Genomic DNA, 12,852 nt, shown 5'->3' with positions numbered 1-12,852 from the left:
GTTGCTCCGATCGGCTTCCAGTCAATAAATCAAAGTTTATTGCCTAAGCGCCCGTGGAGTATTTATTTATTTACGTTTAACCGGAGAGGGCAGGTACTCTCCCATCGAAGAGAGGCCAAGTCGTACGGCCGTATACTTTCGGTGGCACTCACTATTCCCGGTGTCAGTCACCTGTTAGCCAGCAAGCCAATCGTATCGCCAAAGAAAACGTTCCCAGCCCGTGATCCTCATTATCGAACCCCTTTTGTTATTGTTATTGACATTGGCAAGCTGTTTGCACATTTACGCGAAACGCGTTTGCCCGATATTCTAATCGAATCGCGAATCGAGATCTCAAAGATTTGATTAACAAGCCATGCAAGGCGCCTTCATGGAGTACTACCTAAAAATACTCCTGTTCATTTGCGCTGCTCAGCAAATTGCCGGTGGAACGCTCAAAACCACCCGCGATGCGGCCTACAAAAAATACCTGTCCCTAAGATCTCTGCCCTTCGAAGACTGCGGTGAGTATAGTCTAGAATCAGTTTTTCCGGTGGGTCGATCTATGAAACACAAAAATCACTTGATTTTTGCAGGGGAAAGAGAAGGTAACGAAATATTACGAGAAAATCTCTAAATTTCGAAGTTCTAAATAGGTAAAAATTTATATTCTGCCAAATATCTATCCACCTATCAATAGTGATACTCATTAGCTTCTATATTTTCATGATCGCTCCTCACCGACCATCTTCGAAAAAAGTGATCAGACCAAGTTCTATGAATTAAATCTTTTGTAGCGTCATCGAGTAGTAAGTATTTCGATGGGAAAACCATCAGAACCATTGTAAATACCATAGACGCCAATCTCACCTGACTTAAACTGCTTCCGTAAACAAAATTGCAGTCCTTAAATAAAATAGAACTGTCAAAAAGGGTATTTCCCCGAAAGATAATTATTATTTATGATATATTACCGAAATTAATCAATCGAAGACTGCTATCAGATTATAATTTGAAAATAGGTTAGGTAGTTGGAAATAACCATAGCGTAATTTTCGAATGACATCAACGAAAATGGGCTGTGTGGATTGTAAATTATTTGGTATAGTACAAAGAGATCCATTGACTCAGGCTCTTATCAAAGGTAATACCAAAATCTGATTTATGGCTGGTAATTACACACTAAATCAGTTTGTAGTCATGCAAAAAATGTTGCGAATCTATTTTTAACTCTAAGTATTTTTAGATTATTTCAGAGCATTAAAACTTCTTCAACTTTTTAACTTCAACTTAATTGTATTCCGACTTTACGATTTTTGATTAACTGTAGTATTTATGGACTGGGTGCAGTAAATCAATGATTTATGTTCTGGAATCGAAGAACTGTAAACAAAGAGATATTACGCCCTTTTGGGGGATTACCTAGAACTATTTATTGTGACGCTGATAGACAGGCGAACGCCCCTGGGGGGTGGTTATCAATTAAAGAACTTAATTAGCGGAATGGTGTAATCTAAGAACACGGTTCATTTTACAGATAGAAACTGTTTAAAGGCCTTGGGAAGTGCACTTGGTCATAGATTATGGAATACTGTGAATATGTAGGTGTACGTCTGTGTCGGTCGCAGATAACTCGGCTCAGTAGCTGAGAAAGTTTTTTATTGAATTTAAGTTCTTAATTTGTTGATAGGTTGTGCATTGGTGGCAGTAGCATGTTCAATGTCACGTACCCAATGATGGCAGTAGGATAGCATTTTTAGGATAACAATTTATATAGCTAGGATATTATATCCTAAACTAAGGTGACACCATATCTTAGCGAATATAAGGTGTTCTATATAAAATATAAATCACCATTTTTTTATAGTTTCCAATAAATACTAGTCTTAGCCATACTAGTGTTATTATATGTATATTTAACCCTAACTTTTCCACTTATTTCAGGTTCTTTGTACCAGGTCAGCTACCTGGACATCGAGAGCTGTACGTCGCTGCCTTGCTCCATGGCCCGCAACGCCACCATTAAGGTTACTGTGCGCTTCGATGATAATGGTAAATACAAATATATCAGCGCACTGATAAGGCCAGATCCTCAGAGAAAGAGACCTCTCCCCGCTTGCTGCGGGCAAAAGTCAGTCGGAAACAAAAATAGATCGAGTGCGGGCGAAGAATTTCGATCAGGTGGATGGCGGATGTTTTGGGGGGAGCAAGGTGTAGGGAGGAACCCCAGAGTATTCGGTAGTTGAACCGCCACTGCGTGCTCAAGTGATGATGGCCATAATGATTAGCACCTGTCGTAAATATAATTGATCCGCGATTGTAAATCTTCGAAATTTCACCGAATTTCCTGCTGCCACTACTACGGTTCGATGCAGTTGTTGAGATATTGACAACGATTGCAGCCCGGGGCCCCGCCCCAAAGTCGCTCCATAAATAACATAAATAAAATAATGAATGCCTAATGATATTTTGATGAATCAGCAGAAATGGAGACGAAATCGAAGCGATTGATCTCGGCACGAATCGAATAATTGGAGTACTAATTCGCGATAGGGGGCTGTAAGAAAGATTGGCAATGTATTAGGATTGGGGGGAGCATGCAAAACAGATTCTTATAATTGGATTGGAGTTGGGCCTTTGATAAACAAATCTACAACTGAGGGAGGAGCAATAGTGCACATAAGTTGGGGCTATTCTTCTTTATAATCTAATTAATAATCTATTATTTTCTTGGTTTACAGGCAATGGCGTTAGCTTTCTTAAACATGAGGTCCGATGGGTGTTCAACTACATCAAGACCCAGGCGGCCATAACTCCCGATCCTTGTGATGGGGATCATGGTTGCATAGAAAGTGCGAGCGATGGCAAGGCGTACTGGGCCAATGTCTTTGTAAATGAAACTCTTCCGGTGGTAAGTTCAGAATATATTTATAAATTGAATCTATTAAAAAATAAATAGGATCTCTAATTTTACAAAATTAAAATTCTTATGAGTTCAAAAAAAAAAATAAACTCAAAATGTATACATTTAAAAATTTCTTTTTAATATTTTATAAACACCTGAAATAATGTTTGGATTTAAGTTTTATTTAAATTCAGATTATATTTTTTTTAAATTCTGTAACTAACACAACTTTTCCCTCTGTGTTGCAGATGAAAGGCAGCATGCTGTGGGAATCCAAGGATGCAAGCGATCAGAACCTAATCTGCTTCCAGGTTCCCGTTGTAATCACAGTGTAAATGTGTAATCACGAAAATAAAGTAATTGGTGCATGCAAATCAACAGACCAGTGTGTGTGGGTGTGTGCGTGCGTGTGTGCATCCTTTAATGAAATTTTGAATGAAAATGAGGGAGGCGCGGCATCGTAGTAGTAGAAAGGGAGAGGAGAGCGAGCGAGGCGGAGGCGGAGGCAGCGGAGAGGTGGAGATCTCTGTTTTGGCACTCACACTGACCCAAAGATGCTGAGAGGAGAGGAGGGAGCGAGAGCAAGTGGAGCACAGCACAGTGGCTCAAATAAGATAAGAACAGTTTACAAATCTACAGAATAAATTACATTTTTTTATTTATGGAGTTAAAGACTTCGCGAGCAAAGGAAAAAAAGAACATTTCTTGGATTAAGTTAAGTCATTTCTGTATAAAACTTTTTAAATGCTTTTTAATTTATTAAATAAATACGAAATTAACCTGAACTGGCCCCCTGTGCCTGAAAGAATGGTGGGGAAACGGAAAAATTGGAGCCAAAGCCGTGAAGCTGAAGAATTCGCGAGGGCAAAAAGTAAGCATAAAGGTTTAAGCTACCAAAGAAAAACATAAATCTTTAGATTTAACCAGTCTTTTCTTTATTAAAGCTCTAAGCCAGAGATTAGGTTTAAGAATTTATATTTTGTTCAATAAATCCCAGATGAACCTGAAAGCACCCACTGAGCCTGAGAGAGCGGTTGGAGAAGGGGAGAATTGGAGCCCGAGCCCTGTAGTTCCGTGAATCTGAAGAATTCGCGAGGGCAAAAAGCTTTCATAATGGTTTAAGCTACCAAAGAAGAGCCTGAAATTCTTTAGATCTAATAAGTCGTTTCTTTGTTAAGGCCTTAACCCAAAGGTTGTATTTAACAAATCTTTTATATATTGTAAAAAAAATCCCAATTGAACCCGAACTTGCCCACTGTGCCTGAGAGAGCGGTGGGAGAACGGGAGAATTGGAGCCCGAGCCCTGCAGTCCGAATCCGTGGCGTTCAGTGTGTCACTCTCTCTTGGCGGCTGCAGCGCAACGGTCGCACGAAAAGAGCTCCCTCTTGAGACTCTGTTTCAGATTCAGATTCGGATTCAGTTTCGGTTTCGGTTTCGGTTTGGTTTGTTTTGTTTTGGGTTTTCGGACTGCTTTGGATCGGGCTCCAAGCTGCCAGTTCCCAGGAGCGGAAATCGGAACAGTGCGCGGCGAATTAAATAATAAAGTGGCAGCAGGCGATCAAAGAAGGCGCTCCGGCTGCGTAGGTGTACGAGATCGCAGAACGCGGATCGCGAAGTGGAGTGGAGCCAGTGCATCCGAAAGTGTTTCCATTACCGTGAGTACCCCAAAATGCGTGGCACTGCTCGCCATTTGCGCAATTCCGTCGGCGTGAATGAGTTTGCCTTCGTGCTAATTGCGGATGATATGGTATAGGGGTGCCCAAGGGGATGGCTAGGGATCCCAACGCGTAGTGCACGGGTGACATGCGTTCACATCGCTGCTCACACGGTGAAAGCTCTCTTCGCCGGACACTTGAGGTACCGGCGTTCTTTCTAAAGAACACTGAGAAATTTAATCTTCCCACGATAAGAAACACAGCTCGATAAATTCCAGAATCAAATATAAAAAGAAAATTGTGTTATAGATAGGTATTTTCATCTCCATTTTTTAATACATCGTCTTTTATACAATCTTAAACTTTAGGCCTTCCTTATGGTGGAATATGGTGTTTAACATACCACCTGAGAGATCTTAGGGATTTTTTTATAGGATTTAATTGTGTGATATGGGACCTCCCGGGGGAGCCTTCAGGCAATGCTATAATCGGAAGTACAAGCATGAATGTACATGGCAAATATCATATCGCTAAACCTTGAGCACGGCTTCGGGTTCGGAACCTGACGTAGAACCCGACACCGCCATGGACACACATCCTACCCCGTTTCGCTCCGGCTGAGCTTGAGCTTGAGCACATGCCCAGCTGGGTGCTTGAACCCCATAAATGGGCTTCCATTGGGAGCGCTTGGATTTCCTCGCGGGCTTAAATGGCACAATGTGATCCGGGGATACCGCACTTGACAACAAAAGGAACGATACCAAGTTTCTAGCGTGTGGAAGCTAGGTCATCTCCAATTAGCAAAAGGGATTCTCAGGTTTCTGGTTCATTTTAAAGTAATTTACTGGCTACAGATATGGATTTCAAGATTACAATATTAAATTATGAGTATTTAATTCATAATAATAATAAATTGATGATGAATTGTTTAGGTAATACATTTGCATGCATCGAAAACGTTGACTTCTGACGCATACTCATCACCCTTTTCTTCCATGATATTTGAGAAGGGAACTTCACGATTTCTTTAAATGCACAACCGTAAACATTCAGTTGATATTTACATTATGGATTACTGTGATTCAGCAACGATCGTGGGTAATCGTGGGACCCCTCTGCCCCAGCGAGACCATCGAACTTCTCAATTTGATCTTGCCGTTCTGGCCTGGCCCCCAAAATTAACGATGGTACCCCTCCCCTTTGGATGGTGTTTTGTTACTGGCCCTCCTCGAACGTTAACGTTTTTTATTTTATACTTCTTTTTTACAACCAATGCACTTTGGCAGTGGCAGAGGCAACAATGCGATGACGTTGCTGCTGTTGGTCAAAGTGTTAAACGATTTGCATCATATTACACACAGTTGTTGCTTCTGTTGCTGCTGCTTTGGGTTTGCTGGCCATTGTCGCCGGATTGCTATTGTACTAAGCCCCAAATGGAGGACCAAGGTGGTACTGGGGTTGGGGTATGGGAGACGGCGTGCAGATGGACACGGAGCTGCCAGGGGGGGCGAAACAAAAGCAACACTCCAGCAACAGCAGCAACCACCAACGATTTATCACAGCAACGACGTCAACGAAATCGATCCGGATCTTAGTGCCCCCCATCATCCTCATCCCCATTTCCATCTGCTGCCCTGCTTAACAACTCCCCTGTAAGTGCACTCGCAGAAATTGTGGGTCGAATGTGCCACATAACTCTACTTGACCAATCACTTCTTTTAAACTTATCCACTTTATTTTGAGGTCCGCGTTTATGTTACATACTCTTTGGTATTGTGTTATTCCTTTAATATTTTTTCTGGGACTTTAAGGATCTTAAAACTTAAGTCTCTTTTTGTTGAATTTTAGTAAATTTCTGCTTAGATATGCTGGATGACGTACGTGACGTTTTATATCCCAAGTCGCTTTCATAAAAACAATCTCAAGTTTTTTGTTCCTATAAAAGGGGCATTTCTCTGTATATTTTTTTACAGGCCAACTTTCAAGGGTACCTTTGATTATTTAATTAATTTCTCCAAGTGCAGCGAATGTGTGCTGAGCTATGCTCGCCAAGTGCCTTTTCGCCTTGGTGTGCGTGAAGCATAAAAAGTAATTTTGAATTTTTGAATCGTTAAAAGCAATTAATCGCCTCTACGCAACGGCAGCCAGCCTGGCTGCGACTCGACTGTCTCATCAGCGTCAGCCGCAGAACCCATTCATCTGGAAGAGTCGTGGCCGCGATCCTCAACCCCCAATCCCCATGCCCCATTCCCCATGCCCCGTTCCCCATATCCCATACCGCACTGCCGACGCTTTACTGCCCAATTTTGTTGCAAATTTTTCGTTCCGCGGAACTTGGTGCATTTCATCTCGTCTGCTCTTGGCGATCGTCGTCGTCGCAGTCGCCGCTTCATCTTCTTGCGTCGATCGTCGCGCACATTCATTTGTCGCTTAATGTCCCTCAGTTAGGCCGCCCCGGGCCTGCGCTCCCCGCAGCCATTCCGAGCTCCTTGGCCCCCAATCCATCGCATCCCAGTCGGAGTGGCAGTCGCAGTGCCCACAGCAGCGGTCAGCGGAAGAGGTCTAGTGAAATTGAGTTTCTAAAAACATGATCATACATCTTATGTTTTTTTAGTATCATTTATTTAAAAAATAACAGGATTCCGTCAAGAATATGGTCCTTCAATAATTATATTACTATATCTTTAGCCATAGGTAATAGTTTCCTGTAATTATTTGTTTCCATTTTCTAAAAATATGCCTATTTAAAAGAAAAGTGGGACTTAATTTTTTTAAGTAATTCTCGTTCTACTATTTTAAAATTATAGGTAAAACCTCTTTAAGCTATCTGACTTTTATATTTAAAAATCATTGCATACTTTCTAGCGAAACTATGTTGTGACAGTAAATATAACTTGATTTTGAGATTTTATTATAGGTTCGATGGATATAAAAAAAAATATATAAAAATATATAAATTTTAACTAAAAAATCTTAATAATTTGGGCATTGAAGATTTCATTTTTGAACGTTTCGCGCTATTTTGAGCTCAAAATAAATTACTCATACGTAGTGTGGCTTGCAATGTGGTCATAACGGATAGACACCATATAAGTCTCAAATTGTTGACGAAGATCATGTTTTTTTGAGAAAAGGAGACCCTAATTATATTTCTGAATTACTCCCTTAATCCCTTCCGATTGATTAGTTATATATTGCTGACCCCATCTGTGCCGAGGCATGGCATCTCCTGGCTGCCCCGCCACCGCATCGCTGCACCACTTCTCCACTCGACTGCTCCCAGAGTGTCTGTATCGCCTTGGTATGTGCGGCATCTGCTGGCTAGGCTTCTGATCTGATGAGGCTGCTGCTGCTGGTGGTGCATCTGCTTCTGCTGCCCCTGCGACTGCAATGTGGATATGGATGTGGATGTGGATGGGCCCATGGATGTGGCTTCAGATGTGGTGACATCCACTTGCAGCTCTCGCACATTCGTCGTAGTCGTATTTTTCTCAATTTTGTTTTCGCTGCCTGCACATTCACACGCAGTCGAACGGCAACAAAGACCAAAACAACAACATAAACCGACTACCATCGACCATACCATAAAACATTAGTTTCCCATTTGCGTGCTAAATACCCTACGTGGAATCGAAGCGGGCACATCGATATCGATGGCAGAGGAAAACCAGGTGAAGAGGAGTCTGCCGTGGTCCAGGCTTCCCAGAATAGCTGGTGCAAAATTAGGATGCAAAGAGCCGTCAGCATCCAGAAAGGTGCGGAGATCGGTACACTTGAAAAATATTTTAAAAGAAGGTATAGGAATACCTTCTAGGAAACCAACCTGGGAATCCTTAAAAAAATCGTACATCCTTTTAAAATGTAAAAACTTAACAGAAACTGTTAAAACAAAAATGTATTATAGAGATACAAGCGTTATAAGACCTTCAAGTGGTCAGTTCTTATCTAAGTCATCACGCCCTGAAGCTCCTTCCTGCCGAGTGTAGGGCATCAAGGAGTCAGCTCCCAATGGAGATACATAGCTCCGTCTGGCCGTCCGTCCGCTGCTCTCGTGGCACGCACTATGATGCGCGCTTTGAAGTCCTGTCAAGCACTTGAGATACATTTATGTATTTTTTTGCATTTTCATTGCCTCGACTTCGGGGTCGGGCGGCACAAATGCGAGGAATGATTAGTTAGTTGGTCATGCAAAATGGGTGAAACCGGTTTGGATCCCCACGAAATCGGGGCCAGGGGGCCAGGGAACAGGGGAGCGGGTGATCCTTTAGCATAATCAGCGGGCTGCTGTGTTGATGATCGGCACAAATTACGAACGCACGGAATGTCCAGAAACCCAAAGCTGATCACCTGACGCATGATCATTTGCAGATTGCAATCACCGATGGTCGGATCGGTTCAGATGGGCGGCATGCAAGTGGCTTTGCTGGCGCTGCTCGTTCTCCTCGGCCAGCTAACATCCAGCGCTGTGGCCACTGGATCCTCCTCCTCCTCGTCCAACCAGCGCCAAAAGGTGGCCCATTGGTTCCGGGATAGTAACGATGTTAAGGACAAGATTCTGGAGCTGCAGTGCTTGGCGAAATGTGGCGGCAGCAATCCCTTGGGTAAAGCTGGACGGGAGCAGTGCCTGGACAAGTGCATCCAGGAGCTGCTGCTGGGACCCAGAGCCGGCAGCTGTCCCAAAATTGGCCGGCAGACGCGGGCGAGGCTCTCCTGCCTGGACAACTGTCAGTACGATCATGAATGCCCCGAGGTGCAGAAGTGTTGCGCCTCCAGTTGTGGGCCCATGTGCGTGGAACCTCTGGGCGTTAGGAACAACACGCTGCTTCCTCCGATACCCAAGATCCTGTACTTTCGGAGGTCACGCGGTCATGCCGTAGATCTGAAGATTGAGTCCTCGCTGCTGGTCTACTACTTCCATGTGGAGGTGCGCTCCCACATAGGAAGGTACTTTGCGGAGAGGAAACTGGGCCCTTGGCAGTGGCAGAAGGTGGAGAAGACCATGGAGGAGAACATCGGGCACAGCAAGCAGTAGGTTCAGCTCATCTGAAAGATTTCTTGTCATCATAGAATTTTTCCTTCTTCTCCCACAGCACCTATATTTTTTTCCATATGCGACCAGGACGCTGGTATGAGGTTCGAGTGGCTGCCGTCAATGCCTTTGGCTTTCGGGGTTACTCAGAGCCCAGCGACCCCTTTCCCTCGACAGGCAGTAAGTATCTTCATATAGATTCAACCTGGAACTTTATGTAAAAACCCATTAGATCCCAAGCCACCGAAGGCGCCAAACGATTCAAAGATCATTGCCAAGCAGTTCGATGGTCGATATATGAGCGTGAAGCTGGTGTGGTGTCCCTCGAAGTCCAACCTGCCCGTGGAGAAGTACAAGATCAGTTGGTCGCTGTATGTGAACAGTGCCGAGGCGTCGATGATCACGCTGGACACCTATGTTAAGGATGTGAGTAGACCTCCTAAGAATCCCCTAATGGGTGGAAACACCTTATCCAACAGCGTGTGATGCTTTTAGACCCATCAGTTCGAGATCAAGAAACTGCTGCCCAACTCCTCGTACTACATCCAGGTGCAGGCCATCTCCTACATAGGTTCCCGTCGCCTCAAATCCGAAAAGCTGTCCATGCTCTTCAACACAACGCTACAGCCCCTGGAGCCAATCACACCGCTGCAGTGCTCCGGCAATGGGAATGGGAATAGACGACGGCACCACCACATTAGCAGCTCCAGCAGTTCATCGGAACGGGTCACGACCCCGGCGCCAGCTGGCCTCAATGAGGTTTCGCCCAATATTGCCAACCGGACAACGGCCGCCTCGTATGAAGTGGGTTTCCGGTTGAACCGGAAGTTCGGCATGATTGTGCAGATTCTGGGCTTCCAGCCGCACAAGGAGAAGTAAGTATTTATAAACAACTTGGCAACCGAATGCAGAAATATCACCCCACCGCACTTGCAGGGTCTACGAACTGTGTCCCCAGGAGACGAACTGCGAGCAGCGAGAGTTCCGCGCGATTCGCGCCAAAGTAAGTAATACCCTTGATGATGTTCTGATGGGAGCCACGAGCCACATGTCGGAATATTTCGTGCCGATTGGCCGGACCACCAGGCAAGGGCAAATCAGTGGAGCATCGTTGACCATGGGGCATTGTTTTTACAAGGCGCAATCATGTTTCCTCCTTTTGACACGAAAAACACGTCTTAACAATAGCCAGTACGTGGTCAAATGCCAATCAAAATTTTCCTCAACCAAAATGAAGGGAAATGGGTCATGGCATAGGTGTACGGCCGAGCTGCAAAGATCTTTTGATTAGTCCATCCAAACTTAATTGCCTTCCGTTTTGATTGCAGAGGGACCCTTTGGAGTTCAGCAAGCTGAAGTACAACACCACGTACGTGCTGAGGGTACCGCGATCCAGTCCGAATTCCGTGCTGGACGACTCCAGGAATGTCTTCACCTTCACCACGCCCAAGTGCGAGAACTTCCGCAAGAGATTTCCCAAGCTGCAGATCAAGTGCGGCGAATAGCCCTCGGCGTATGGGCTGAAACCCACTGCAGACCATGAGATTACACTAGATTGTAAATAATTGTATGTAAAACTTAACTTTTACTTATTGTTAGACTTAAGGACACACAACAAGAAGAAAAACAAAGATCGTTTTCTAAGTGAAGAGGTCCTTGAACTCCTGCAGATCCTGCTGATGAGTGGGTTTCTGGCTGGTGGCGCCCAATAGCTTGCAGTCTTCCAGGCGGACACCGTGCTCCAGCAGAGCTGCAATCAGTCGGGAGGTGTAGAGCACTGGCCCACCCACCAGATGCAGGAAATCGTAGTGCTTCTCTCGCCGCGTGCTGAAGAGTATTCGCTTGGACACAAAGTCTCCGTAGTTGCTGATCCGCCCCACGCAAACGTAACGCTGCAGCGATGGAGCATACACCTCGACGACTGCCCGGAGACTCTCTGCAGGGGTTAAGGCTTCTGCTGAAGCATAGACCACTCGGAAGGGTATATCCACGGCTTTGTAAAAGTCGATCGCCAGATTGAGAATGTGTTCTAGTTGGGCGTGCGCTTCCTGCGCCGTTTGGGTGGCCACAAAGCTTTGTACCGCATTCGTTTGGGTCGCCGTGTACAGACTGGGAGTGGGTCCATTTAGCCCCGCCTCCGCCCTGTTGTAACTCCGACCACAGCAGACATAACGCAGGGGCAGCACGGATGGATACACGCACAACTTGGTCATGGCGCCTAGGTAGCTCTCAAAGGAAGCTCCACCGGTCAGATAGGCGGTATTGATTTTGTTTTGTAGGTGCTCCTCCTTTACCAGATGATAGTCGCTCAGGGGCGTGGCGTTTGCCTCCAGGAGAACGCAACGCACAAAGTCAGGATTGGCGGTTTGGATGAAGTCGCCTTGATTGACGAAGTACCGGGCCAGGGATTGCATGGCGTTGATGTCAAAGTGGGCAGCCTGCTCCATCATGTAGTACCGGTTGTTGTCCACAAAGTGTATTAAATCCTGATGATCCAAGTGGGAGCCGGTCTTATGTTCTGTTTTGGGCAAGCCACTCCGATATAGCAGCTTCTGTTCCCCGCCAGTGGGACACAGGACATGCAGTCGGTTGGGCAGGTGCAGGTAGTCGTGTATGAAGTCATCCTCGATGGGATAGAGTGCCTGCTTTAGAGTCTTTAAGTCGTTGCGCAACGCTTTACCACGTTCTTTTAGCTCCTCTAGTTGCTCTGCACTGCCTCCGGATTTAGTGAGCTCCTTCAGACGCTTTGTCACCGCCTCCCGTTCCTCGGAGACCTTGGCCAACTGTGCGTGGTGCCTCTCATACTTTTCGTACTTGGCTAAAACGCTTTCCAATCGGGTGTCCAATCCCCTGCTGGCGATGCTCTGCTCCAAAGATTGGCGGTCCCTGAAGGTTCCCTTGAAGTCCAGATACGGCTGCAGGGTCACATAGTTCTCGTTTGCCTTATCGCCGGTTATGTAAAGTGCTGAGATGGTTCTGCTGCACGTTTTCCTGGCCGAAAGGCAGTTTTTTAATACATTCCGAAAGCTCAACATTTTTGTTATGTTTTTATCAAGTGCAACAACAAAATCAACCGGCAGAGTCAGCTGTTGGCGGCGTTGCCAGATCAATGTTATTTGTTAGGGGAACTCCAGTACCGGAAGTCGTTTATTTTTGTTTAACAACTATTTGGGGACTTTCCCTTTTTGACTAAATCTAATCGGTTGCTAAAAATCGATGAATAACTTATAAATGTTTACTTATTATTATCTATTTAACTAGAAACCACGGAATTTTGCTTGAAC

General features: G+C 45.0%; 3 protein-coding genes across 3 annotated transcripts; 2 read left to right on the top strand and 1 right to left on the bottom strand.

Moving 5' to 3' along the window:
• The first annotated feature begins 141 nt into the window (after window positions 1–141).
• On the top strand, window positions 142–3,262 carry LOC108026401 (uncharacterized). Its single transcript, XM_017097324.3, has 4 exons — window positions 142–503; window positions 1,924–2,031; window positions 2,721–2,890; window positions 3,133–3,262. The coding sequence occupies exons 1-4, from the start codon at window positions 356–358 to the stop codon at window positions 3,217–3,219; spliced, it is 513 nt and encodes a 170-aa protein (XP_016952813.1). The 5' UTR covers window positions 142–355; the 3' UTR covers window positions 3,220–3,262.
• Window positions 3,263–4,236: 974 nt separating this feature from the next.
• On the top strand, window positions 4,237–11,217 carry LOC108026390 (anosmin-1). Its single transcript, XM_017097312.3, has 7 exons — window positions 4,237–4,539; window positions 8,908–9,567; window positions 9,630–9,748; window positions 9,801–9,994; window positions 10,064–10,443; window positions 10,505–10,571; window positions 10,897–11,217. The coding sequence occupies exons 2-7, from the start codon at window positions 8,921–8,923 to the stop codon at window positions 11,071–11,073; spliced, it is 1,584 nt and encodes a 527-aa protein (XP_016952801.1). The 5' UTR covers window positions 4,237–4,539; window positions 8,908–8,920; the 3' UTR covers window positions 11,074–11,217.
• On the bottom strand, window positions 11,131–12,754 carry LOC108026391 (serine--tRNA synthetase-like protein Slimp). The gene has a single exon (XM_017097313.3). The coding sequence runs from the start codon at window positions 12,601–12,603 to the stop codon at window positions 11,209–11,211; it is 1,395 nt and encodes a 464-aa protein (XP_016952802.1). The 5' UTR covers window positions 12,604–12,754; the 3' UTR covers window positions 11,131–11,208.
• Between the last annotated feature and the right edge of the window lie 98 nt (window positions 12,755–12,852).

This window comes from Drosophila biarmipes, chromosome 3R, assembly GCF_025231255.1.
Source record: "Drosophila biarmipes strain raj3 chromosome 3R, RU_DBia_V1.1, whole genome shotgun sequence".
Classification (NCBI taxonomy): domain Eukaryota; kingdom Metazoa; phylum Arthropoda; class Insecta; order Diptera; family Drosophilidae; genus Drosophila; species Drosophila biarmipes.
Note: the sequence above shows the minus strand (reverse complement) of the source record. Positions and strands in the feature narration are given on the sequence as shown.